This window comes from Gadus morhua, chromosome 8 (assembly GCF_902167405.1).
Source record: "Gadus morhua chromosome 8, gadMor3.0, whole genome shotgun sequence".
NCBI lineage: Eukaryota > Metazoa > Chordata > Actinopteri > Gadiformes > Gadidae > Gadus > Gadus morhua.
Genome location: NC_044055.1, coordinates 12,343,886 through 12,367,768, shown reverse-complemented (window position 1 = coordinate 12,367,768; position 23,883 = coordinate 12,343,886). Strand labels below are relative to the sequence as shown.

At 51.7% G+C, this 23,883-nt stretch overlaps 1 protein-coding gene across 1 annotated transcript in view; it reads right to left on the bottom strand.

Annotated features, from left to right (window-relative positions):
- Positions 1–789: 789 nt before the first annotated feature.
- Positions 790–23,883, bottom strand: part of larp4b (La ribonucleoprotein 4B) — a 28,839-nt gene continuing 5,745 nt past the window's right edge. The window contains exons 3-17 of the mRNA XM_030363367.1: positions 16,543–16,696; positions 15,966–16,142; positions 15,479–15,560; positions 13,129–13,265; positions 12,657–12,760; positions 12,419–12,529; positions 12,279–12,332; positions 10,985–11,272; positions 10,639–10,742; positions 9,860–10,153; positions 9,757–9,781; positions 9,214–9,384; positions 8,256–8,452; positions 7,659–7,830; positions 790–7,422 (exon numbers count right to left, since the gene is read on the bottom strand). Coding sequence (XP_030219227.1) covers positions 7,048–7,422; positions 7,659–7,830; positions 8,256–8,452; positions 9,214–9,384; positions 9,757–9,781; positions 9,860–10,153; positions 10,639–10,742; positions 10,985–11,272; positions 12,279–12,332; positions 12,419–12,529; positions 12,657–12,760; positions 13,129–13,265; positions 15,479–15,560; positions 15,966–16,142; positions 16,543–16,696 — 2,445 coding nt within the window. The 3' untranslated portion in view covers positions 790–7,047. The remainder of the gene's footprint in view (positions 7,423–7,658; positions 7,831–8,255; positions 8,453–9,213; positions 9,385–9,756; positions 9,782–9,859; positions 10,154–10,638; positions 10,743–10,984; positions 11,273–12,278; positions 12,333–12,418; positions 12,530–12,656; positions 12,761–13,128; positions 13,266–15,478; positions 15,561–15,965; positions 16,143–16,542; positions 16,697–23,883) is intronic.

Sequence of the window (23,883 nt, the reverse complement as noted above, 5' to 3'; positions counted from 1 at the left end):
ACTTTGAGTCTGCCTTGTGTATGAAAAGTGCTATATAAATAAAGTTACCTTGCCTTATACATGGTATCTTATCCTAGCTTTCTCTGTTGTATACGGGGAATTGATTAACCTAGTTTTGTAATTAAAATAAACTGCCGTAGGAAGCAGGACATAGCTGTGGTTTAGTTTGGGGACGTTGGACAAACCAGTATGTAATTCCCGAGGTAGTCGGTTTGTTTTCCGACAGCTGAGCTATTTATTTAGTGACCGAACAGGGGCGTGTCCAATGGGCTCCTTGAAAAAGGACAATCCGTCTTGCCACTAAAATCAGTAGGTGAGGTAGGCTTACACATTATCCAGACCCTACTAAACTTGTCCGAACCATCGAGGAGGCGTGTTTGTTATTAATGTAAATACCGGTTGTTTCGTTCAGTCACTGGTTTCAGAGCTTATGTTAATGTTTAAAAACATCAAAAATCCTGAAATTCCTGAAGGGACTTGACAGATATCAATCGCCCTGCTAGTAGAAACCTCAGCAGAATAAAGCAAACCTGTCAACCGACTTGTCAAACAAACTTGATTACGGGACCTCAGAAATCCTGAGGCAGTCTTCTGATTGGCTACTGGCTCTGATTGGCTACGAGAAGTGTAATTCTATTGGTTGACATTAAGACAGCTGTGTATGTCTCGACTCCTTTCCATGCTGGCCTGAGAGTCTGCTCGGTCTCCAGCTATAAAAGCACTTATGAATGTGCCGAGGTCACAGATGTACACTTCCAGAACTCAAAGGAACAAACAAACACAAACCACAACAGTGCCTAAATCTTTATTTATTTTTTCAGTAAGCTACATTTTTTTTTCTCCAAATCAGACAGTTTTACATCATGACACGAGTAACTTAAATTATCTATAGCCCACATGTACGCTTGATTCCAGTTTCAATGGAAGAATAGGTAAGAACAGAAAAATAAAACGACAGAGAACCAAATCAACTGAAAAAAGCCCTCTTGAACGGAACCTCGGTTCAACACTCGGGTCGGACTCAAACGTCACCCCTGTCCAACACTCGGTGCGAGCGTCGTTAGCCAAACTGTTGTCGACGCCCACGCAGGGGGGGGGGGGGTCTTGGATTGTCCGTAGCCACTAGCCTAGCACGTGTGTTTAGAGTGTTACCGTGGTAACCACAGTGAGCAGAGAGGGAGGCCGGCGGCGTCACTCCGGTCACTTCCTGTTGCATTCGGTAAGCGCGGTAACCGCTTGTTGCCACGGCACCGCCAAGGAGGGTCCCAGAAGGACTGATATGCAGTTTGACCTCCGACCTCCGGAGGCGGTCCCGGCCGTGATCCCCCCTCCCGCCACGGGGAGCACACATGCACCAAGGGGGGTGGCAGACGACCATTTTGTTTTTTACTGCTTGTTTCTCCCCGTCCGTCGCTTCCATCACCAGCGCCGGACGGCCCGACAAAGACAGACAGGCGGATGGTGTGTTAGCGCAGCACAGTCGGGTTGTGTGTGTGTACTTCAAAACAAACGTGTGTGTGTGCTGGACACTGGCGTCCCAACAAGCTCGGAGTGTGGGACCAGAACCAGGTCCAGGTGCAGAGGGAAGCGGTCTCAGTCCAGTCCAGGAGCTCAGAGTCCTCTGTTCCAGTCAGTGGTGTCACGTTTAAACACGTCCCCAGAATGTCCTCCAGTCCTCACACGGAGCTCAAACACGGATCAGTAACACACACATTTCCAAACGGAAAATACACAAAACAGAAATGAAAACAATGAAATGCCAAGCGTTCAGCTATATACAAATTAAACTGCTCTTTCAGATAAAAGAAAACAAAAAAGGTGTGATGGCACAGTTCTTGGTACGTGTGGTCCAGTCCCCGTGGGAATGGGGGTCGCCTCGCTAGAGCTCGCCTAATGTCCCAGAAAGGAGTGAGCACAAAGTCTGCACCACGGTTCCACCGCGGCCAAAACGCACTCCGACGAGGCCTGCCACCCAATCACCATCTCAGGGGGATGCACATTATAACAGATCGACTCCCATGAAAGCACTGCCGACCGTAAAGGGAAGAGTGACCCACAAATACACTGTGCTGAGAGCTGATGTTTTAGAATACAGCCGTCAGATGATGAAATTATGTGGGTGGATTGGAAGTTTCGGTACCCAGGATCTTAGAGAAACGCATCAGAACTCGTTTGATATAAATATTGGATGCCAGAAATAAAAGATCTCAATCACATCACTCCACAGAGAATAGGACTCCCAAAAAGCCATTAAAGAAGAAAGTGATACCGTATTAGAAGTGACTGTTTCTAATTTGACTGAAGATCACTTAAACTACCCCGTCTGACGGACCCATTGACCTGCCGTCCCTTGAAAACACTTCCTGATAAACCTCCTCCACTGAACTCTACCGTAAACGAGCGTTCACTGGGCCATACGTTGTGTGGGGGAAGACGAGGGGCGCGCAGGAGGAGGGCGAGTTCAGCGGGCGCTGGCGAGGCTCAGCCTCATGAGGAGCGACTCCAGACTGAGGGCTGCTCTAGCCTCCGCCTGAGACCCTGTTCTCTTCCGGATCACGGAGGGCTGTGGTCTCTCTGGGGCATCCCTTAAAACACCCCCTTTGTGAAGCAAAACAACATCGCTGGCCTCAAGGAAAACAATGTGTGTGAAAAAAAACGTAGTGGCTGTAATGAGGAGAGTCTGCAGCAACGTGCCGGGGGGACGGGGGACTACCGCGCCGTTGGGGAATCGCGCCTTAACCGTAGCCTCAGTGCATTACAATGTGCTTTATCGTGGTCGACTGTGATGTCATCTGTAGGCGACCGCCTGAAGCACGGCCCCAAGACAAGACATCTAGACACCCAGAAGATACGCTAGATACACCTACTGACCTCTCCATCCTACCACGGGCTCTGCTAACAAGCCACTTTAGCATGCTAGGTTAGCATGACTACAAACGGACCTAGCCTGGTAGGACGTGATAGCTCAGAGTAGTCGATGAGGGACACTGGCCATGTTTTGCATCGTTAGGTGCGTGAGGGCGGGCGCTGTGATTGGCGCTCTTCCAGGACCACAGATTCTGATTGGTCCAGGACCACAGACTCTGATTGGTGCTCTTCAAGGAACAAAGACTTTTCCCAATTGTGCAAGGTGAGGGGGCGGGGCCTGACCCACCTGGTGGCCAGGTGAGAAGATTCAATAATGGAATGAAAGTGACATTAAGAAAATAAGATGAAAGGGTTTACAATCAGAACACTCCACGCACGGCGAAGCCGGCAGTATTTGAACCAAAATAAAAATAAAATTAAACAAAATATATATTCAAACACAACATTAAGATTTTTTTTGTATCCTACATCCAGCTTGATAGCAACATTAATAGTTTGAGATCAATATATTTTTATATCATTTTTAAGGTACCTCTTATATTTTTCTAAGTATTTACACCTGTACAAGCAAAGCACACAGTTCAAAGTGCACATATTTAATACAGTATTGACTAGTTTGCATTTACAAGGTTTATATTTTTCCCCAAAATAACCTGACGAAAGACAAGAAAAGGACAATCAAACCGACTATTTTTCGTACATTTTACAAAAAAAAGGAAATTAAGAAAATTGCTAGATTTGTTCCTTTCTTCTTCTTGCGACATTTCGTACGATCGAGTATTCTCCGTATGTCATGCCAACGTTACAATTTGGGGGTATTTTTCCCTTCCCAAAAACGAAAGAAACCCTTATATGCTCGTATAAAAGTTAAGGCAAAGTCATTTTTCAAGTTTAAATAAAATTCAAGTTTCTTAAACACTGGATGGAACATCATAACATTTTTATCGGAATAGAAACTTCGGTTTCTAACTTTTTCTCCCAAAAAATAAAGAAAAGAAAAGAGCAATAAACAACTTCCGATATTGGTGGTGAACGAACAGCATTGGTTTATAAATAGGCGGATATGGTGAATTCTCCTCGTGGGACCGACTCCACCCAAAGGAAGGGGGCCGAAGAAACCAAACTACCACGCCCTCCATCCCAGTGCATCCCAGTCCTTCAAAACACGACAACACAAAGGCCAGCGTCCGGTCGGAGCAGTGCGGCCCGGACATAACCGCCGCCCCCCCGCCATCCTTCACCACGGGTTATTACCCAGGATGCTCCTTGTTGCAGGAAGACGTCGGCCAGAGACCGGAACCGATCCCGGCCCCTTCCCGTGGGTCCATCCTCTAAACCCCTCCCCCGAGTACGGTGGCCTACAGGGACCACCCCCTGGGCTTGTGGTTATGGAGATGGTACAAATAAAACCACTCCCTTTTTTCACACTTTTCTCTTTTCTATCTTTTTTTTTTTGGTTTGTCTGCAGGCCACCATGGCTTTGTTTAGTCTGGGTCCTGGGGCTGGGACCACCACCCACCTGGACCTGAAGGATCCAGAGTCCCCTAGGGGACCAGAGGGGTTTAGGACCCTCTAGGGGACCAGAAGGGTCAAGGACCCTCTATCCTCTGGGGGGTCCACGGTGTGCTACCTCACGCTGGTCCTGAAGGCTTGGGGTCTGCTGGGGGCCTCCTCCCAGGACCCCCTGCTGGGGCCTCCCAGCATCGCAGGGTTCTGGTGAGACCGTCTGCTAAGCCAAACGTCATCATCTCCTCTGAAGACATGAACTTGTGAACGAGTGAACAGGGGGTGAAATGTTTGGATGTGGATGTTGCTGCTGTACAAACGTCTGACTTCGAGTGCATTCCAATCGTCACTTGCATCCTTTACCCCACCATCTGTATTCCCAGTCCACTCTCCAGCCTTTTGGCAGCTATACTGGTTCCATTGCTGTCTGGCTCAACTACGCCTGGCAGGGAGGACTCTGCCCTGAAGAACCGAACCAATCATCTGCCTTCACTCACTTTCCTGCCTGCCAACTCCTAGACCACGCCTACAATCCAAGCTAGCCAATCGCCAATCAATCGTTACTTTTTGTCACTCGGGTGACAAATAGACACTCCACATCCCTTCCCGCTTGCCTCCCACTAGCCCTGACAACAATACATCACCCAGGAGGGAACCATCTGCAACCCACCAAGCTAACCGCCATGGACACCAGTCACCGAGCTAACCGCCATGGACACCAGTCACCAAGCTAACCGCCACGGACCCTAGTCTCCAAGCTCAAGAACCAGCTCCCCTCCCTTCCCAAACGTGTTCCACTCCCGCTTCCCAAACGTGTTCCACTCCCGCTTCCCAAATCAGTTCCACTCCCGCTTCCCAAACCAGTTCCATTCCGCTTCCCAGACCAGTTCCATTCCCAAACCAGTTCAAATCCCCCTCCCCAAAAGAGTTCCAATCCCCCTCCCCAAACCAGTTCCAATCCCCCTCCCCAAACCAGTTCCCCACCCCTTCCCAAACCAGTCCTACTCCCAAACCAGCTCCCCTCCACTTCCCAAGGCAGAGATGAGTTAAACCGGGCTGAGCAGGAAGTGACCTTCACTGCCCAACTGAAGATAAAGGATGAGTTCAGCTCCCAAACCAAACACAGACTAGTGCACACCTCAGGTCAGGATCCAGTTCAGCATTAGAAGATAATTAACAAGACTCATCAAGTCAAGGGGAAGCAACTACTTACATATAAAGAGATTTACACACCGGAAATAAGGTCAACAACAAGTCAACGACAACATGAGCGCCATGCTAGTAAACCTGCCAGGCCCTGCTGTCCGTGAGCTTGAGTCCAGGCCACAGGACCCTCCTGCTAGAGGAAGCCTGGCTCCCAGAAAAGGCAAAGGACTCAACCAAACCACAACAACCCAAAACCACTCTATCCAATCCACATCTCCAAATGTCAACCAACCGGCCAATCAGGCGGGATGCGGTTAAGCATGCGAAAACCAGGCACCTTCATTGTGAGTACGACACTCTGGCTGTGACGTAGCATCTCAGTGTGATGTAGCCTCTTAGCATGACACGGCATACTGGAGCGATATAGCTTCCGAGCATGATGCAGCGTCGAAGCTCAACAAAGCCAACCTCTCAAGAGAACATCACTCCACATCACCCGAGAAGGTTTAGAGAACGCGAGACCAACCTCAAAGCTTAATCAGATCACCTTGCTTTAAGCTAGTTTAGCTCAGCCGTCAGCCGAACCCCCCCGCCCCCCCCCCCCCCCCACTCTGTACAAACCGCCGTTCAACACGGACCGACCCTGTGAGCAGACCACCCACAGGTGACCATCCTTGGGGTGGACCCTCGGATTGTTAGTAGCATGCTATGTTCCATTGCAAAGCTAGCCGAAAAAGCCGAATCAGATGAAAATTTGAATGTAAATCAAATAATTAGAAAATGGCCGCCGATTTTGGCGGGAAAATGTTAAACGTTGCTGAGAAACACAAAGAGTACAGGATATTATTGACCATGTTGGGACAACAGTCGGAAACTGCAGTTAGTAAGGAACCCGAAAAAACAATAGCGACGACATCTAGTGCAGTAAGCGATCTACAAAATATACAAATAAAATCCTTTCAAATGTCGACCGGCAGGTCAGTGTGGTGGTCATGAGATGGAAATGCAAATATGTTATGAAGACCAAACAAAAAAACACCACCAGCCCCCACCCGTCGGTGCAACCTCACGCGTGCCGTCCCGTCACTCATCTGCACCTCCTGCTCAGGGACACAACCACCGGGAGGTCATCTGGCCACAGCGGGCCAATGGGAAGCCTGCGTGCTGGAGCAGGTCGGCAGCACGGCAGAAGGCAGTTCAGGGATCACACTGTGGATGCAAACCCCACAGCGCCCTGACGTCTGTATGGCAGAGGAGGAAGAGGAGCAGGAGGAGGAGGAGGAGGAGGAGCAGGAGGTGCAGGAGGTGCTCTACATGCACAGTAATGTGGCCGTGCTGGTCTGACGGCCGTGTGGGTCTGGAGATCCGGACTCAGACCAGCGGCCTCCGGTCGGCAGGAAGAGACGAGAACCTGACTTCCATTTCTAACCGTTAGTGAGGAGGGGAGGAGGGGGAGAGGAGGTGAGGGAAGGAGCAGGTGGAGGGGGGTGCGGGGGCGTTAGGGGGGAGAGCGGGGGCGTACCCCCCTCACTGTGGGGACTTGGGAGGCGTGTGGTGGGGGTCTTTGCTGGGGGTCTTCCCTGGATGCGAGGGGGCGGAGGGCCAGTGGCTGGGGGGCCGCCGGGCCTCCCGGGGGGGGGGCCCTCGACCCAGGGCCACGGAGCCCGGCCTGGAGGAGCAGGAGGAGGAGGAGGAGGAAGAGGAGGAGGAGTAAGTCTCTCTGGTGGACCGGTGCTCGGCCACCCGGCCGCCGTCGGCCGGCACCGCATCGCACTTCCTGTCCTCGCCAGCGGGGGCGCCGCAGGTCGCGCGGGCGTCCTTGGGCGTGTGGGGCGGGGCCTGGGACGCCGGTGCCTCCCTGATTCTCTGGCAGATCTCAGCGTAGGACGGCTTCCTCAGCTCCTGCACACAACAACACCTCCGTCAGCTCAGCTGCTGTAATACACACGTTTTAACTTATGGTGGGGAATCCCACGGTACCTCCCGATACGATAGGCGATATATATCACCCTACCTATTTCGTTAGACAATCTGATAACGATGAATAATAAACGGCCGTGAAAAGGTTCTGTCTTTATTCACGGTCCCAACAAGAAAAAAAGGGGGGTGAGTGAAGAGAGGGAGGGGTGAGTACTGACCGTGGCGGCTCCGTTGACCTGCACTGACTTGCTGGCGGTGGACAGAGAGCCAGGATGCCTTTCAACAGCAGAGTGCACCTCCTTCTGCTGCTGCTGCTTCACCTCCACCTTTACCTCCTTCTGCTGCCTCACCTCCACCTCCTTCTGCTGCCGCACCTCCACCTTCACCTCCCTGAGGTGACAGGGGGGGGAGGGAAAGAGAGAAAAGGGGGAGAGAGAGAGAGAGAGAGAGAAGTATTGAGCAGCTGCTTAGATATTCCTCAGGTGCTGTTGTCGTGTATTCATGTTGTGTTGTTCTGCTGTGTTGTCATGTTGTCGTGTTGTTCTGCCGTGTTGTCATGGTGTGTTCTGCTGTGTTGTCATGTTGTCGTGTTGTTCTGCCGTGTTGCATTGTAGTGTTCTGCTGTGTTGTCATGTTGTGTTGTCATGTTGCTCTACTGTCTTGTGTTGTTGTGATATAAACAATCCTAAAGTTTTAACAAACCAAATCAAATCGCGGCTAGTGCATGTTATTATAGTAGTTTACTCTCCACCACCACTGTGTGAATAACTGAAGGGATGAATGTTACGACTGAATGGAGGTTCAACTCTTCTTACAGGTGAGGGGCTGAGATGGCCGGGGCCTGGGGCGGGCTGGGGCCCGGGGTGGAGCCTGGGGCCGGCGTAGGGCCCGCGCCCGGGCTGGAGTTGCTGGCCGTGGGCTGGAAGCTGGAGGGCGGCGGGGGGGCGACGGTCCAGATGGGCTCCCTGGGGCCCCCTGGTGGGGGGGCCGTGGGGGCGGCGGCGTCAGAGTTCTGCAGAGGAGAGAGGCCTCAGTACTCAGTACTCTGACCACGCGCCGGGCAGCCTTCTGGACAGACACACGCCTGTGCTCACTGGCCTATGGACGTTTTACCTTCTTATCATTTCTCTCCTAAATGATTCATGTTTTAAAGTGTTTTCTAGATGGTCTGTTTCATATCTTTCAGACGTGGTTCCTGTCTGCAGCGCTCTGAGTTATCGAGTGTTTGAAGCTGGTTGAGTAAACCTAACAGCCGACTTTAATAAATAGACCACTACTCCCACTCCCCATGGGGGGGGGGGGGGGTCTGCTCTGTGATGTCTAGACCAGTACCTACTTTGGCGTGCTACTGGGGATACTCAGATTCAATTCTGAAAGCTAGACAATACAAAGTCAAGTGGTTGAGATTCAGGAGGAATATATTTTAATGGGAACACCTCTGCATGCTCTGACCCTCCCATGGCGTTGGGGTTCTTTTGTGGGAAGAAATGAGGCAACAGTTGCATGAAGCTCAGGCCTGTGTTTCTCACTAAATTGCCTGTATTCACACATTTTTAATGTTCATGGTAACACTGCCAAATAGAACGCACACACATTATTTATGTTCATTCATCATTTATATTATTTTGGAGGACTACTAGTGTACTCTTCAAAGAATAGGGGGAAGGGGGTACACTAGTAGAAAGAGTTTCAGCACCACTGAGGGGGGGGGGGGGGGGCAGTTCAGTTCTGTGATGGGGTCTCACAGAACACGTTCACCGCGGGCCGTCTCACCTGCTCCTTGGCTGAGCCAATCAGAACGCTGCTGGCCAGCCGCGTGTCGAAGGCGTCGTCGGGCCGGCGCTGGCCGGTTGCCCCGGGCAACGGGGGGAAGCTGGAGAGGCCAAGCTCGAAGCTGGGGGACGACGGTTTGGGAGGGGGGGGCGGAGACTGGGGCACCACCCTCTGGAGGGACAGCCAATCAGAGACACGGTGAGAGGAGGGGCTAACACATAACCAATCAGATGCACGGTGAGAGCAGGGGCTAACACAGCCAATCAGAGACACGTGAGAGGAGGGGCTAAAACGCAGCCAATCCGAGACATTGTTGCAGGATAGGCTAATCCAGACAACCAATCAGAAAACAGAAAGAGGAGTACTGAGGGAGGGGCTAATGAAGACATAACCAGACAACAGAAAGATGATCGCTGAGGGAGGGGCTAAGGCAGACAACCAATCAGAAAATAGAGAAGAGTGCTGGGAGGGACTAATATAGACAGCCAATCAGATAACAGAAAGTATGCTGGGGAGGGGCTAACACGGCGACAGAGCACTTACTGTAAACTTGTCCTCCCTCTTCCTCCTGAGGACAGAAACAGAGAGTTAGGGTCCTGCCGCCCCAGGGGGGGGTCCATGGTGGTCTGGGGGTGCGGTCTCCTACCTTCCCCTCCCCAGGCCCAGGGAGTAGTCCGCCCCGGGTGGGGCGGTTGCGGCGGCGGGGGGGGGCTCGGCCAGCCGTCCCGTGCCGGCGACGTCCCGGCGGGGGAAGGCGGGGCCTGAGGGAATGCGGGGGCGGGGGGGGCCGGGAGCGGGGCGTGGGGGTGCAGGGCCCCGGACCCCCCCGTTCAGCAGCCGGTCGCTGGGGAAGCTGGGGAACAGGGGGGGGCTGTCCAGCAGGCCGGAGGACCGCTCCACCGGCGCCAGGCTGGGCCGAGGGTGGGGCTTACTGTGGGTCCTGGGGGGACGACATTAGCATTGCATTACATCACCAGGAAACATGAGGACATAACATTTCATCACATTAGGCGACAGAAGGACAAAACATTCCATTCCATAACATTACATTATATTACATTCAATTTGATTAAATAATATTACATACATTTACATCATTTTTCTAATCAGTTCGATTAGAGATCCAGCGAATAGAGAACACAAGGAAAAACAGTAAATAATCTGAATAAATAGTAAAGTCTGCCTTAATGACAAAGAGATGCTTAGGCTGCTCGGATCACTGATCACACTGCTCTGCACCACCAGGCAGCAGACCCCCCAGGAGGACCAGCAGACCTCCCAGGGGGACCAGGGGTCCAGCAGACCCCCCAGGGGGACCAGGGGTCCAGCAGACCCCCCAGGAGGACCAGGGGGCCAGCAGACCCCCCAGGAGGACCAGGGGGCCAGCAGACCCCCGAGGACCAGGGGTCCAGCAGGGCCACTCACCGGTTCCTGGGGGGGTAGTGCCTCACGTTGAGGGGGGATGTGGCCGGTTTGAAGCTGTGGGACGTGAAGCCGTTGATGAACTGGGTGTTGTGGAACGGAGTGACCTGGGGGGGGGAGAGAGACAGGGAGAGAAGAGACGCAGACAGATAGACAGAAGGAAGCGTGGGTGAATGTTGTTTTAGCGCAGTACTAATAAAGTTAGTCAACTGTATAACTAACCACTAGAACCCAACACCTCAACTAACCCACTGATGGCTTCAACCGGCTTCATCTAAAAAGGTGAAGCTTGTCCCTAAGCCCCGCCCACCTGCCCGTCCACGGTGCATGCTGGGAGCGGGAGTCTCACCAGTTGGGGGTCGATGAAGCTGTGTGTGGTGGACCAGGCCTGGGGCGTGATGAGGCTGTAGAGGGGGTACTGCTGCTGGGGGCTGTACACCTGGGGCATGTAGTAGGAGGTGTAGCGCTGCTGTTGCTGCTGTTGTTGCTGTTGCTGCTGCTGCTGCTGCTGCTGCTGCTGCTGCTGCTGCTGCTGCTGCTGGCCCCCAGGGGCGTAGGGGTTCACCTCAGCCGGAACCCGGTACCCGTTCTTTGGCATGAAAGTGTTGATGGCGATCGCCTTCGCCTTGATCCTGGCCTGGGAGTGGGAGAGGGGTGAGGTAGAGAGGGAGGGGTGGTGGAGAGAGGGGGAGGAGAGAAAGGGGGGGTGGAGGGTGAGAGGGGTGAGGGAGGCGTGGGGGAGAGAGGGAGCAGAAGGGAGTGAGAGAGGGGATGGGGAGGAAAAGAGGGGAGAGAAAGAGAAGAGGGGGAGAGAGAGAGGGGGGGAGGAGGGAGAGATGGGGAGTTAGAGAGGGGTGGGGGAGAGAGAGGGGGTAGGAATGAGGGGTGGAGGAGAGGGGGAGGAGGAGGTAAGAGGGAAAGAGGTAGAGTGAGGTATTGGGAATGAGGGACGGGTGGGGGAGAGAAAGAGGTGAGGCAGAGACAGGAAGGAGGGATGGGGGAAGAGGGAGGAGGGGAGTAGGAAAGGGAGAAGAGGAGTGATGGGAGGAGCGGGGAAGTTTACATCACATTAAAACGATGCGCGTGTATCGTAATAACCAACCCTCCACTTGTACTAAAGCATGGCTGTAGACCAGCGGTTTGGGGTCCTAGCCTACGACTACCTGGACTGAAGTGTCATTGTAGGACATCTATGGGGCGGGGTGAACGCTGGTCTGAGTAGCTCTGGAACAGGTACCACTGGGACTGGTATTTAAGCTGTCTCCAGGTGTGATGTGTGAATTGAAATGCACCACTCAGCTTCAGCGTGGAGCAATCCAGCAGCGATGAGCTGAATTATACATGAGGCCTAATGGCCAGAATCTTAACGAGTTACCCCTCAGCCGCGAGGGGAGACACACAGTGGTGGTAAACACATTAACACACCGCACCCTGATGATAAACATCAAGACACAGATCAGACTGGAGCAGTGGATCACTGCATCATCCCCCTGCTATTAATCACACACACACACACACACAGACCCCTATGTAGGTACACACAGACGCAGATCCACACAATCAAGACAGATACACACGGACGAACACATACACAAACTCACAAACTCAGACAGATACTCACGGACGAACACACAGACACACACCTTGATGGGTTTCCCCTGAAAGGTCTTCACCTCCTCTCTGAGGTACTGGTACGCCTGGGGAGGAGAAATGCAGTGAGCACTACTGTAATACAAATCGGTGACTTAACAAAGTGTTGGGCTGTTCTCTGTGAGGTCCTCACCTGCTGTGCGTGGGCCTCTGACTGGAAGGTGATGAACCAGTTGTCGTTGTAGGCCAGCTCACAGTTCAGGAATTTGGGGAGGTGGTCTCCTTTGAACAGGGCCTCCACCTCCTGAGAGACACACACACACACACGCACACATTAAAGACATGGATCTGAAGTCGCTTGGGATAAAAGCCTTTGCTTCATGACTGACAATAGTTTGATGGATGTGTCTGGTGTGTGTGTGTCTGTGTACCTCCATGGGAGTGCTCTCTGGAACCTCCCTGAGGATGACGATGCAGCGGTTCTGATTGGGCCGAACCTTCTCCCCCTTCTCATCTACCTGGACCAATGGTAGAGCTGCAATCACACCAGGTCAGACATGAACAATCAACCCCCGATACAGACAGAGATCTTGGGAGTCAAGACTAGAGCAATCAAGATCGACAGAGTATAAACACTAGTAACAATATTGTCACTAGTATGTTCACTAATAAGTTCCCTACCGTGTTCCCCACCGTGTTCACTAGTGCGTTCCCGAGTATGTTCACTACTGTGTTCCCTACTGTGTACACTACTATGTTCACCACTGTGTACACTACTGTGATCAACACTTTGTACACTACTGTGTTCACTACTGTGTTCACTACTGTGTTCACTACTGTGTTCACTACTGGGATCACCACTAGTACACTACTGTGTACACTACTATGTTCACTAGTACTGACAGCGCAGGATGTCCACGATGAGCTCCACGTCGGTGCTGAGCTTCTTGACGTGATCCAGGTTGGCGACGGTGATGATTGGCACGTACTGGTCACTGTCCATCTGGGAGATGAGGTACATGTCACTGGCTAGGTTCTCCCTGTAGGGGGAGAAGGACGGAAAGGGGGGAGAGGAAGAGAGGGAGGGAGAGGGGGGAGTCATTGAAATGAATTCATAGTCTGTCTGGTCATTCAAATGGATTGTGATCGTCTGCCTAATCTGCTGTTGAAAGTGTCCAGAGTCCATGAAGGGCAGAGGCTGCGCGGCCTCATGGTTCTGCCTCACTGGTTCTGAACACGCTCCAGCGGGCCTGAAGTCACTTATTCAGGACCTCTGGGGAGTTAATAGCTCCAGGACGGTGGGTCGTAAAAAGGAACTCACAACACACACCAGGATACGGAGCCTAGGGATGGGCCGATAGTCGACTCTATCGACTATCGACGATAGATGGATTCCATCGTTGATCGTCTCAAGTTACCGATAAAAAGGCGTTTTTCTTTTTTATATATATTTTGTAATTATTATTATTTTATTTTTTCCGGAAAACAGCGCTATTGTGGCTATTTTTACAACTTAAAAAGCCACGCAAATTGTAATTGAAGTTAACTGGCACAGGTGGAAACATACTATGTAGCGCTGACCCGCCGTATTCACTCACTGCTACGAGAGGAGAGGGGAGGGGCTCGAAACCTACCGGTCGGCTCGCAAAGCGAAATTACATCACACCCCGCTGCACCATTTCCGGGTCACAGCTGTGGTACACCCCCCCCCGCGAGAAGGCGCCCAGGATTGAGGGCTGCTGCGAGATTGTAGCAATAGCGGAGGCCGCGGCATGTGGAGCTAAAATGATCTGCCGGATGATGCACTTTTAAATGAGCGTGTAAATTGGTTGTCTGGGAATCCTTCACCGGAATCAACCTTTTACAAAACCGACATATCGGCTGTTTGACGTCTTTAGGTTCATCATTATCATTTGGCTTGAACCCAAAAAACTTACTGATGGGCAAAATTGCTGTAGTCTTACTAACATGGCCTCCATTTTGAGTCACATGTGCTGCTTTAACAGCGCCAGTATGTTTCACTATTGAGACACCGTGTGTCATCATGACAGTGCCGCCGGCACCGACGTATCGAAACTTAAATCAGCGGAGGCTCACGCTGGTCCAAGAGGAGGACCATCCATATCGTTTTTAAAAAAAATATATAGAAAAATAAAACCGCAATTTTATAAAGTGATAAGTTATTATAAATAATAATTATTATAAAATTATTATAAAGTTGGAGGAGGGTAGGCCGGCGTAACCCACGGCGACCGCCTCTGTGAGCGACCCACCAGCCGCTCTTCGACCCGGCGTTCGAGGCGTGGTTCCTCTGTCGGTGTCGTCTCAGGGGAGAGGTGCCAGCTGTCATGCATCACCACTGATCTAAGCCCCTCCCCCGGCGAGCTACATCCTCTAACACCACCCCAATCGGCGCTAACCGTCGGCGCTGACTCTGAAGTGAAAGCCCGGTATGCAAATTGCCGTGGATCGTTTTGCATGCGAGTGCCAGTGAGAGTCCCGCCCCTTTCCATCTCCACAGTAGGAAAAAGCCCGCCTGGGCCGGGGCCCTGTCAAGAGGCACTTCAACGGCAGGACACCCTCAGTTCCACATTTGGGGCGGTCACCAGAGCGGCTCTGGATCCATTATCACAGAGGCTGAGACCACCCACACCGCACAATCTGAACACACAACCCACCCCAGAATGAAAAAAAGAAATTATATTATATATATATATATATATATATATATATATATATATAAATAATACAATATGAGGGAGAGCCAGAGACGGGGAAAGAAACAGGGACAGAGAGAGGGAGAGAAAGAGCGAGAGAGACAGAGAGAGAGAGCGAGAGCGAGGGAGACAGAACACGACAAAGTGAAAGTAAAAGAGGGAGGAAAAAAACTGCCTGAGAGTAAAAGGGAGGGACAGCAAGAGCAAAATAGACAAAGGGAGTGGCTGAGAGAAAAAACAAAGGGGAGGGAGGGAGGGAGGTGGAGAGGGAGTGAGGGAGAGAGCACTCGAGCTGACATGCATGCAGGCATTGTTTCGATATGGCCGTGCATAGTTCAGTGCATTCCACCGTGGCAGCCAGCATCAGCCCAGCAGCCTCCACAAAACAACAACTAGAGAGCAGGGGAGAGAGGAGAGAACAGGAGGAGAGAGTACGGGAGGAGAGGAGGGGAGGGAAGGGAAGCAGAGGAGTGGAGAGACTCACTGAGACAGAAAAACAAAACAGAACTCCTGGGAGTTGTAGTTCTGAGACTCACCGAGAAAGACAGAACTCCAGGGTCTTCTTCAGCAGCTCCCTGAGACTCTCCTGGGGGTTCTCCGGCTGAGAGTCGCCTCCCGCTGAGAGAACACAGACAGAACACCAACCTTTCAACCAACCATATGCCGCCATGGGTTCTCCGGACCAATCAGAGCGCACCATGGTATCATTTAGCCAATCAAAAGTCCCAACCATCCAGGGGGGTTGGCGTTTCCGTCAACACCCCCCCAAAACACCATCGCCCCCCCTTCTACCATCACCCCCACCCTAAACACCATCACCACCTCTACCACTTACCCCATCTGCAGCGCCACCCCAAACTCCGTCACTATCCCCACCACCTCCTCCTCCAGCTCCCCAACCTGCGGCTTGGCCCCCAGTATTGAACTACTGAATTGGACACCAAACTCCACCTGCACCCCCACCTCCTTTACCCCCACCCCACCCCAAACACCATCACCACCTTCTTTAACCCCACCACCCACCTGTCTGCGGGACGTCCTGGCCCGGCTCGGGGTACTCTGGGAAGGCCTGGGGGCCGGCCTCCAGGGGGAGGGGGGCCAGGGGGCTCTGGTCAGCCAGCATCAGGGGGGCGGGGGGGGGGTCATCGGGCGCCGTCAGCACGGGCTCCTGTAGGGCCTTGTGGTCCCCCGCCACGTGGGCTGCAGGGAGACCAGCACATCCTTCAATATAAGAGATGGCTCCAGCTGACCGTGTGTGTGCGTGTGTGAGCGTGTGTCTCCAGCTGACCCTGTGTGTGAGTGTGTGTCTCCAGCTGACCCTGTGTGTGCTTGTGTGTGTGTGTCTCCAGCTGACCCTGTCTGTGCGTGTGTCTGACTGTGTCTCCAGCTGACCGTGTGTGTCTCCAGCTGACCGTGTGTGTGTGAGTGTGTTTCCAGCTGACCGTGTGTGTGAGTTTGATTCCAGCTGACCGTGTGTGCGTGTGTGTTTCCAGCTGACCATGTGTGTGTGTGTACTCGTGTCCAGCCGACCGTGTGTGCGTGTGCTTCCTGCTGACCTTGTGTGTGCGCGTGTATCAGACCGTGCTGGTGCGTGCCTAACCTCGGGGGCCGGGCTGGGTGGTGTCACTACCGTCCTTCCATGGGGGGCAGGCCGGGGGAGGGGTGCAGGCTCCTCCTCCGCTGGGGTCCAGGTTAAACATGTGGTTGGCCCATGCCTTGGCATTGGGGTTCAGGTCGGAAACCTTGGCGGAGTCCTGGTAGAGGAGAGGAGGGGAGAGGAGGGGAGAGGAGAGGAGGGACAGGGGGCTCAGACCTCGGAGAAGGAGACCAGATGCACTTTATGACTGATCCAGGGAGACTTTGTCCTAACAGCTGGTTATAGAAGCAGGGCCGATAGGAAGTGAAATTATCTGTGCCCAAAATTATGAAATACATTCGAAGACACCAGGGAGAATTGCCTTTCTTGACAACAATAAAAGGAGGGGAACGCGCACACCATGTAGACGATGCAACAATACGTTTTTACTGCATAAAAGTGTAAAGTGCATGCCAAACGTTTTCAGTCCCATTCAGACCATCCTCAGTGCAAACATACAAAGGTAAAAGTCTTCCTTATATAGACTACGCCCAGTTGGTGGCAGACATGTCAATCAAAAGGTCAGGTAGGCTGACGTGTTGACTGGACCTTTTAAAAGGCACCGCTCACCTATTTTCACTTTTCTAGACAACATATATGGCCGAGCTCAAGCCTGAATTCAGGCACCACGCCTGAACTCTATCAGGCCTGTAGAAGACACAATCCCGCTCAAAGTCTGTGCCGTATGACAATAGAAAAATAGATATAGAATAGGTGAGAAAATGTAGATCGATCCAAAGATATATCGATGTTTGACAAAATACTCTGTGCGGATCATATCAGCATCATGCATGTGTATTACTGTTCATGTCCTGTAATCTGGGCTCATTGTTGAGGTTCGTCATCATACACTTACATTAATAATTAATAACACTTAGAACAGGCCCGGATGGTCAACCAGCCAATCAAAAGGCCTCTCCCAGAGAGCATGCACTCCTGCTGGACCAATGAAACACTGAGCGTGCAAAGCCCTCAGCATGAGGTCGCACCTGGACAGGTGGACATATGTTTGGCTGTCGGAGGGTATCAGGTGAGGTGAGGACACGGGTCGGCCAGCCGGAACGCTCAGGCAAAACACCAGTGACTATCTAACCCCGCTGCCCTCCAACCACCCCCTGGGGAGGCAGAGAACACTATGCCTCGCCAAAGACTATCTAACCCCGCAGCCCTGCCGCCACTCCCTGTGGGGAGAGAGCACACTATGTATCGCCAAAGACTATCTAACCCCGCAGCCCTGCCGCCACTCCCTGTGGGGAGAGAGCACACTATGTATCGCCAAAGACTATCTAACCCCGCAGCCCTGCCGCCACTCCCTGTGGGGAGAGAGCACACTATGTATCGCCAAAGACTATCTAACCCCGCAGCCCTGCCACCACTCCCTGTGGGGAGAGAGCACACTATGCATCGTTAAAGACTATCTAGCCCCACGGATCGGAGCCCTGCAGCCTGTCCGGGTAATCTGAGGGAGACATCTGGGGCAGCGAGACAGGGACCGGGGTAATGAGACAACAAGGATGTTTTTTTAAACTCTTACTGGAAGGCTTATGATACTGTGCACAACAATGCCAGGTAACTCGAGTGAACTGGCGCTCGTAGGAATGAAGGAAGTGTTTCCTCTTCATTGCCCCTCTTCTCCACGTACTCAATACTGCGGCCAATATAACCTTTTAAAAACCTCCATCTCACTCCAGTTGAAGGTAAGTCATGCAACCATTTAAAGGAGGTGCTGTGGGTCAGGTCCAGGAGGTATACATTGAGTGATGTGAGAGGAATGCCTTCACCATGTGTCAGCGAACAGGGGGGGAACTGATGGGGAGAACTTTTGTTCTGATTGGCTGACTCTGCATGAGACATCTAGATCCTAGACCAATCGGGGCATCTATTCCCTGATTGGTTCGGGGAATCCATCTGGGCTGTCAATCACATGCACAGCGTTATCATAGCTCCGCCCCTGGTTTGTGGATGCTCCAACTCTCCTTGATGGAGAGGTTGAGGGAGCAGAGAGGGAGGAGGGGGCGTTTTCAATGAGGTCGTCTTCTGCGGTCTCGTTTACAACCTCCAATACTGTGACCCCTACAACAACTTCCAGATCCATTGTGGGTCGCCTGCCACTGTACTACAAACAATCTCTGATGGGTTTGATGCAAGCCATTGGAAATCAAGGATGGTCCATTTCCTTAGCCATCGGGGTGTGGCCGGTGGTGTGGGACTGTTACGACACCAACCGTGTTACGCCTGTTACCAAACCAGCACACCCCGTCTCCATGACGACAACAGCAACAGAGAAGCCGATGAGCCAGTCTGCCCCAACACAAGGCAGAGTGACTCTCACCCTGCTGGCATTCACCAAGACATCCCGACTCGTTCTACAGGTTTGGAAGGACATACAAACAGGACGGACCCACTTCAGGGCACCAAAGATCTACACGTATGTGAAAGTATCAAAAATCAAAGTAGCTTATTAATAGCTCCGTTGAGCTTACGATGCCTCAATGATAATGTGTGGGGGTTTGAATCTTTTTCAACTAACCTGAAACCAAATGCCTCACAAACCTGAAACTCACTTCAACCACAAACACAACCGAGCCAGTCGACCGGCCTTAACGAGCCCGGACCAACTGATTAGTTACGTCAGTATCGTCATAGAAACGATATGTAGACGTTGTCCAGAGGGTCAGAGGATCTTGTAGCCCAGTCACCAGAGGGTTAGTAGCGACTTGTAGTCCAGTGGACACGGCCGTCCTCTGAACACACTGAGGTGCAAGCTGCAACTTCATAGTCCTGACGCCGTTGTGTTTGCAGATACGCCGCCCGGGTCAGAAGAAGAGGGGCACACGTCGCGGTGTTCTTTGCAATTTTCTCGGAAACAGATACTGCGATGCACCGTTTCTAAGCATTACTGGCAGATGTTGTGTTTGTGAGCGTTGTTGTGTCATCGACTCAGCAGTTAGACACCATCAAGGAAGCCCGATTGTAAAGGAAATGCAAACCCCAGCCCCCAAGCAGGGCAAGGATGGTATAGTGGAAACATGCTACTGGCTGAGGGTCTGGTCATGATTGCTTATTTTACTAAACACATTATTTGCTCACCATCCACATACCTTGATGTCATGACCCATAGACCCGTGATGTCAAGACCCCCTGACATGATGTCACTGTGGTCAACTCCCAACACACACACACACACACACACACACACACACACACACACACACACACACACACACACACACACACACACACACACACACACACACACACACACACACACACACACACACACACACCCACCCACCCCCTCCTGACCCTGTGAGTCATGACAGCAGTGTCATCCAGGCACGGCTGCAGTCTGGGCTGTCACACAGCATCACACACCGTTGAGGACAGCTCTGATGCGCCGCGGCTGATTGGTTCTCCCATTTTATGTTGCTCTCTCATTCCCTAGGTCTGTTCGAGACTGGGTCTCCTCTCTCTCTCATTCTCTCACTCCCTGTCTGTCTGTCTCCGTCTCCCTCCTTCTCTCTCCCCGTCTGTGTCTCCTCCCTCGCTTCCTCTGTGCTAGAGTCAGGGTCCATGGAGGGCAGACGAGATAGATGCTGACGCACTGGGACGGGGGGGACGGGGGACGACGACAAGAAAGAAATAGACGAGGCAGAAGGTGTGACGCAGAGAGAGACAGACGTGGGGCAGAGAGAGATAGGTGTGAGACAGAGAAGGCGCACACTCACACGCAATTACCATAATATGGGTGAATATAATATGAGCCAGACACACTGAGCTTTATATTATGCATCTCGATTCAGTTGGGGACTGATTTATTGACTGGATGAACTGACACTTCGGAAGAGTGGACCCCCCAGCCCCCCCTCAACAGTCTCATATCTGAACCAGGGTACCATGGCAACCAGCGACGACCTCACCCGCTGTCTAGGGTACAGCAGAAGGCTACAGGTCTGCTTGACCTTTCAGGCTGTCTCTCCCCCTCTCCCCCTCGCGTAAAGGGAGAGAGGGTGAGACTCATGACTCGCTCGTCTGTTGAGGTGAGTAATGCTCCGTCAGCCCAAAGGTCAGGCCCAGTGGCGCAGGTTAGATTCTGACCTGACTGATGGAGAGAGACCACTGAAGGAGGAAGAGAGACAAGAGTGTGATGGAGAGAGGGAGAGACCAATGAAGGAGGAAGATCCAAACCACACAGCAGGACTGAGGCTGTAGTATCATCCATAGAACAGCACAGAGGAAGGGTTAAAACGCATACGAGGGCTGACCCCTCATAGTCGACTAGTCCACTATCTAGTCCACCAACATGTCAACTATCTAGACAACTACCTAGTCCACCAACTAGCCCGCTAACTATCCCACTAACAGTTGCTGGCCTTGCAGTCGACTGAGGTTGTGTCAGATAGTCCCATGTTTGGTAGGAATAGCACGTCTCTTATGGTTTCATCGTCTCCCTGGTCTAATTGTCGTGTCTCAATGGCTGCAATGGCTGCCGACGTCAGGAAGCCCATAAGTGAAAGTGAAAGTCACAGCAGCATATCAGTGAACAAACACAAAGGGCTGTGCCCTGAACAGCAGCCCATCAGATGGGGCGTTGACAGCGCCGTTCAGAAGGGTATGCTGCCAGCACTACAACAGGAAATAGCGTGGCACAAACACTCTGCTGGGAGTGGACGGACAGATAGCATTACATACACGATAATACTGACCATCTAGAAGTGTAAATTGATGGAAAATATGGCGGAATTATATTGCGCAAAACAAAAGATTTGTGCCTGAATGGCTTGTGAGATATATAAAATAAGATATGCAGATATCTTCATCGATGAAGATATATATTACCTCTGGTCTTATGACTGTTGAACATATTGATTCATGAGGATATAGATGGAGTCTTATGATGCATGGCGTTTCATGAGGATGTAGATGGAGTCTTTGACGTATGGCAATTCATGGTGAGTCCTATGCACACTTGGTTGTGTTCCAGCGAGGCGGTCACACTAAGAGGGTTTACCGGAAGGACTATAAATAATGTAAAAAGCAGGCGTGTTTGTACATGATGCAGGATTAGATGGGTGCCCATGGATCACTGTAGAGCAGAAGACCCCACTGCCCTCACCTGGACCTCGCTAATTCTTATCCGACCATATGCATTGGTGAGGATGCGTGTGGAAAAGGACTCAGGGGTCTTTCCATTTCGTAATGGTGGAACTCTTCGCTCCCCCCCCACATCCTTGAGCCTGAAGGCCGTGCAGATCCAGATAAGGGTTAGCAATAGCATACATCACCCCTGGCCCGGATAAACTCTGTTTGCCTATGAGCCTTGGGATGTGGCCATGTGCTAGTTTCCTTTTATTAGTTACGATGTGAGGCCATGTCTCAACCCTCCCATCCCCAGTTCAGAACATTCCGATTGCCAACATATAGGACTTAGCATTGTGAAGCATCTTATCCTAGCACTTTTTAGTACTTCGCATTGTGTAGCATCTCATCCTAGCTATCCTTAATACTTAGCATTGTGTAGCCTCTTATCATAGCTATCTTTAGAACTTAGCATTGTGTAGCGTCTTATCCTAGCCATCTGTGTTGTATACAGGGAATGGGTTAATCCAGCGATTGTAAGTGCTTGGCACTTGGTTCTATGAACATCCTTACTTTACTTTCCGAGTGCCGTAACATTCCAGGTGCCGTGACATTCCGGGTGCCACGACATTCCGGGGGCCACGACATTCCGGGGGCCACGACATTCCGGGGGCCACGACATTCCGGGTGCCACGACATTCCGGGGGCCACGACAGTCCTAGGTCCAGTACGGTTCTAGTACACACAGTCATACCAGCACGCCACTGCATTCAGAGTCCTGAACACATTCAAGCTGACAACACCACGGCCGTGTGGCACTCAGCGGCCTTCACAAGACACACGAAAGAGGAACCGGTCTGGGACTACATATGACCCAACGAGGCGGTCTGAATAGGTCACCGAGGCCAACAGGAAGCAGAAACATGTGGAGTATTAATAGACTGTCTATTAGCATGATGTTGGTAAAACGGATCCAAAATTGTATTTATAGGGATTCCTTCCAGAGCCGACCGTCTTCACAGAGCAGGTCCGTTAATGCCAGTGGGAGGAGCCACTGACGGGTCCACCCTACTGGAGCAGCCAAGGCCAAAGAGTCACTGCATATAGCCCCACCGCTGGGCCCTGGGACCATGTGGTCCCATCAATCACACCGGTCACAGGCCTGGCTCAGATACAGTCAGTCCACAAAGACCTAGCACCCAACAATCAGACCACACAGACCTAGCCCCCTACAGTCAGACCACACAGACCTAGCCCCCTACAGTCAGACCACACAGACCTAGCTCAGATAAAGTCATCCACAGGGAGAACCAATTCAATAGTTCACAACAGTAACCAAGTCGAGTCTGAATCCCAAAAGTACCCATAAATTCCCACCACCGATCTGAATATAGCACTGTAGCGGTAAATCAGAGGTAGACGTGATGATTAATACATTGATGAAAGAAATAAAATTGTAGGAATGAACGAAAAAGTCAACAATACAACAGCGTAAGATCTAGGGCTGTACCGATATGCGTATCGAAACCAAAATCGCGACACTCCAAGCCATGAACCTGTCTCGCGGTGTGAGAAGGCAGAAGCGCGACACGCCCTTTCTAACACCCATTTTCCTTCCAGTCCAGATCCAGCCACGTGATATGAGCTGTAAGTGCTGGGGTTTCCGTTGTCCAGTAATAGAAAAATTTAATGTCAGACAAAATTGTATCTCTCCGGCCAAATTGTCAGATTGAAATTTGCTAATCTGTCTAATTAATAGTCTGCCGACACCGCTCCTCTTATCAATGCCGTAAGTCTGCGACGAGATTCCCTCGCTCTGATGACAGCGCTCCGTGGCTACGGAGGATTGCATATCTCCACAGCCTGCAAAGTCCTCATATGCGATATGAACAACATTTAACCAGAGTGGGCCAAGCGCGCAAAAATAGCCTGCGTGATCCCCGTCTCTGGTGTTTTGTTTATTTCGACCGGCTGTTGGTCTGCTTATAGGTCAGAATGAAGCGGCCACCAATATATTGACAGGCGGGGTACTTTATTCTTATACACAACCGACCTCGTTCGTTTCTTCACTAGACTGACACACACACACGCTACCGCTCGCTCTCCTCGCTCATCCACTCACTCGCTGACGTCACACACACACTGCCATTCTCGCACACACACATACGCTACGCGTAACACTATGGCTCTTTATTGCGAATTAGACGTTGTTGTTTTTTCCCAATC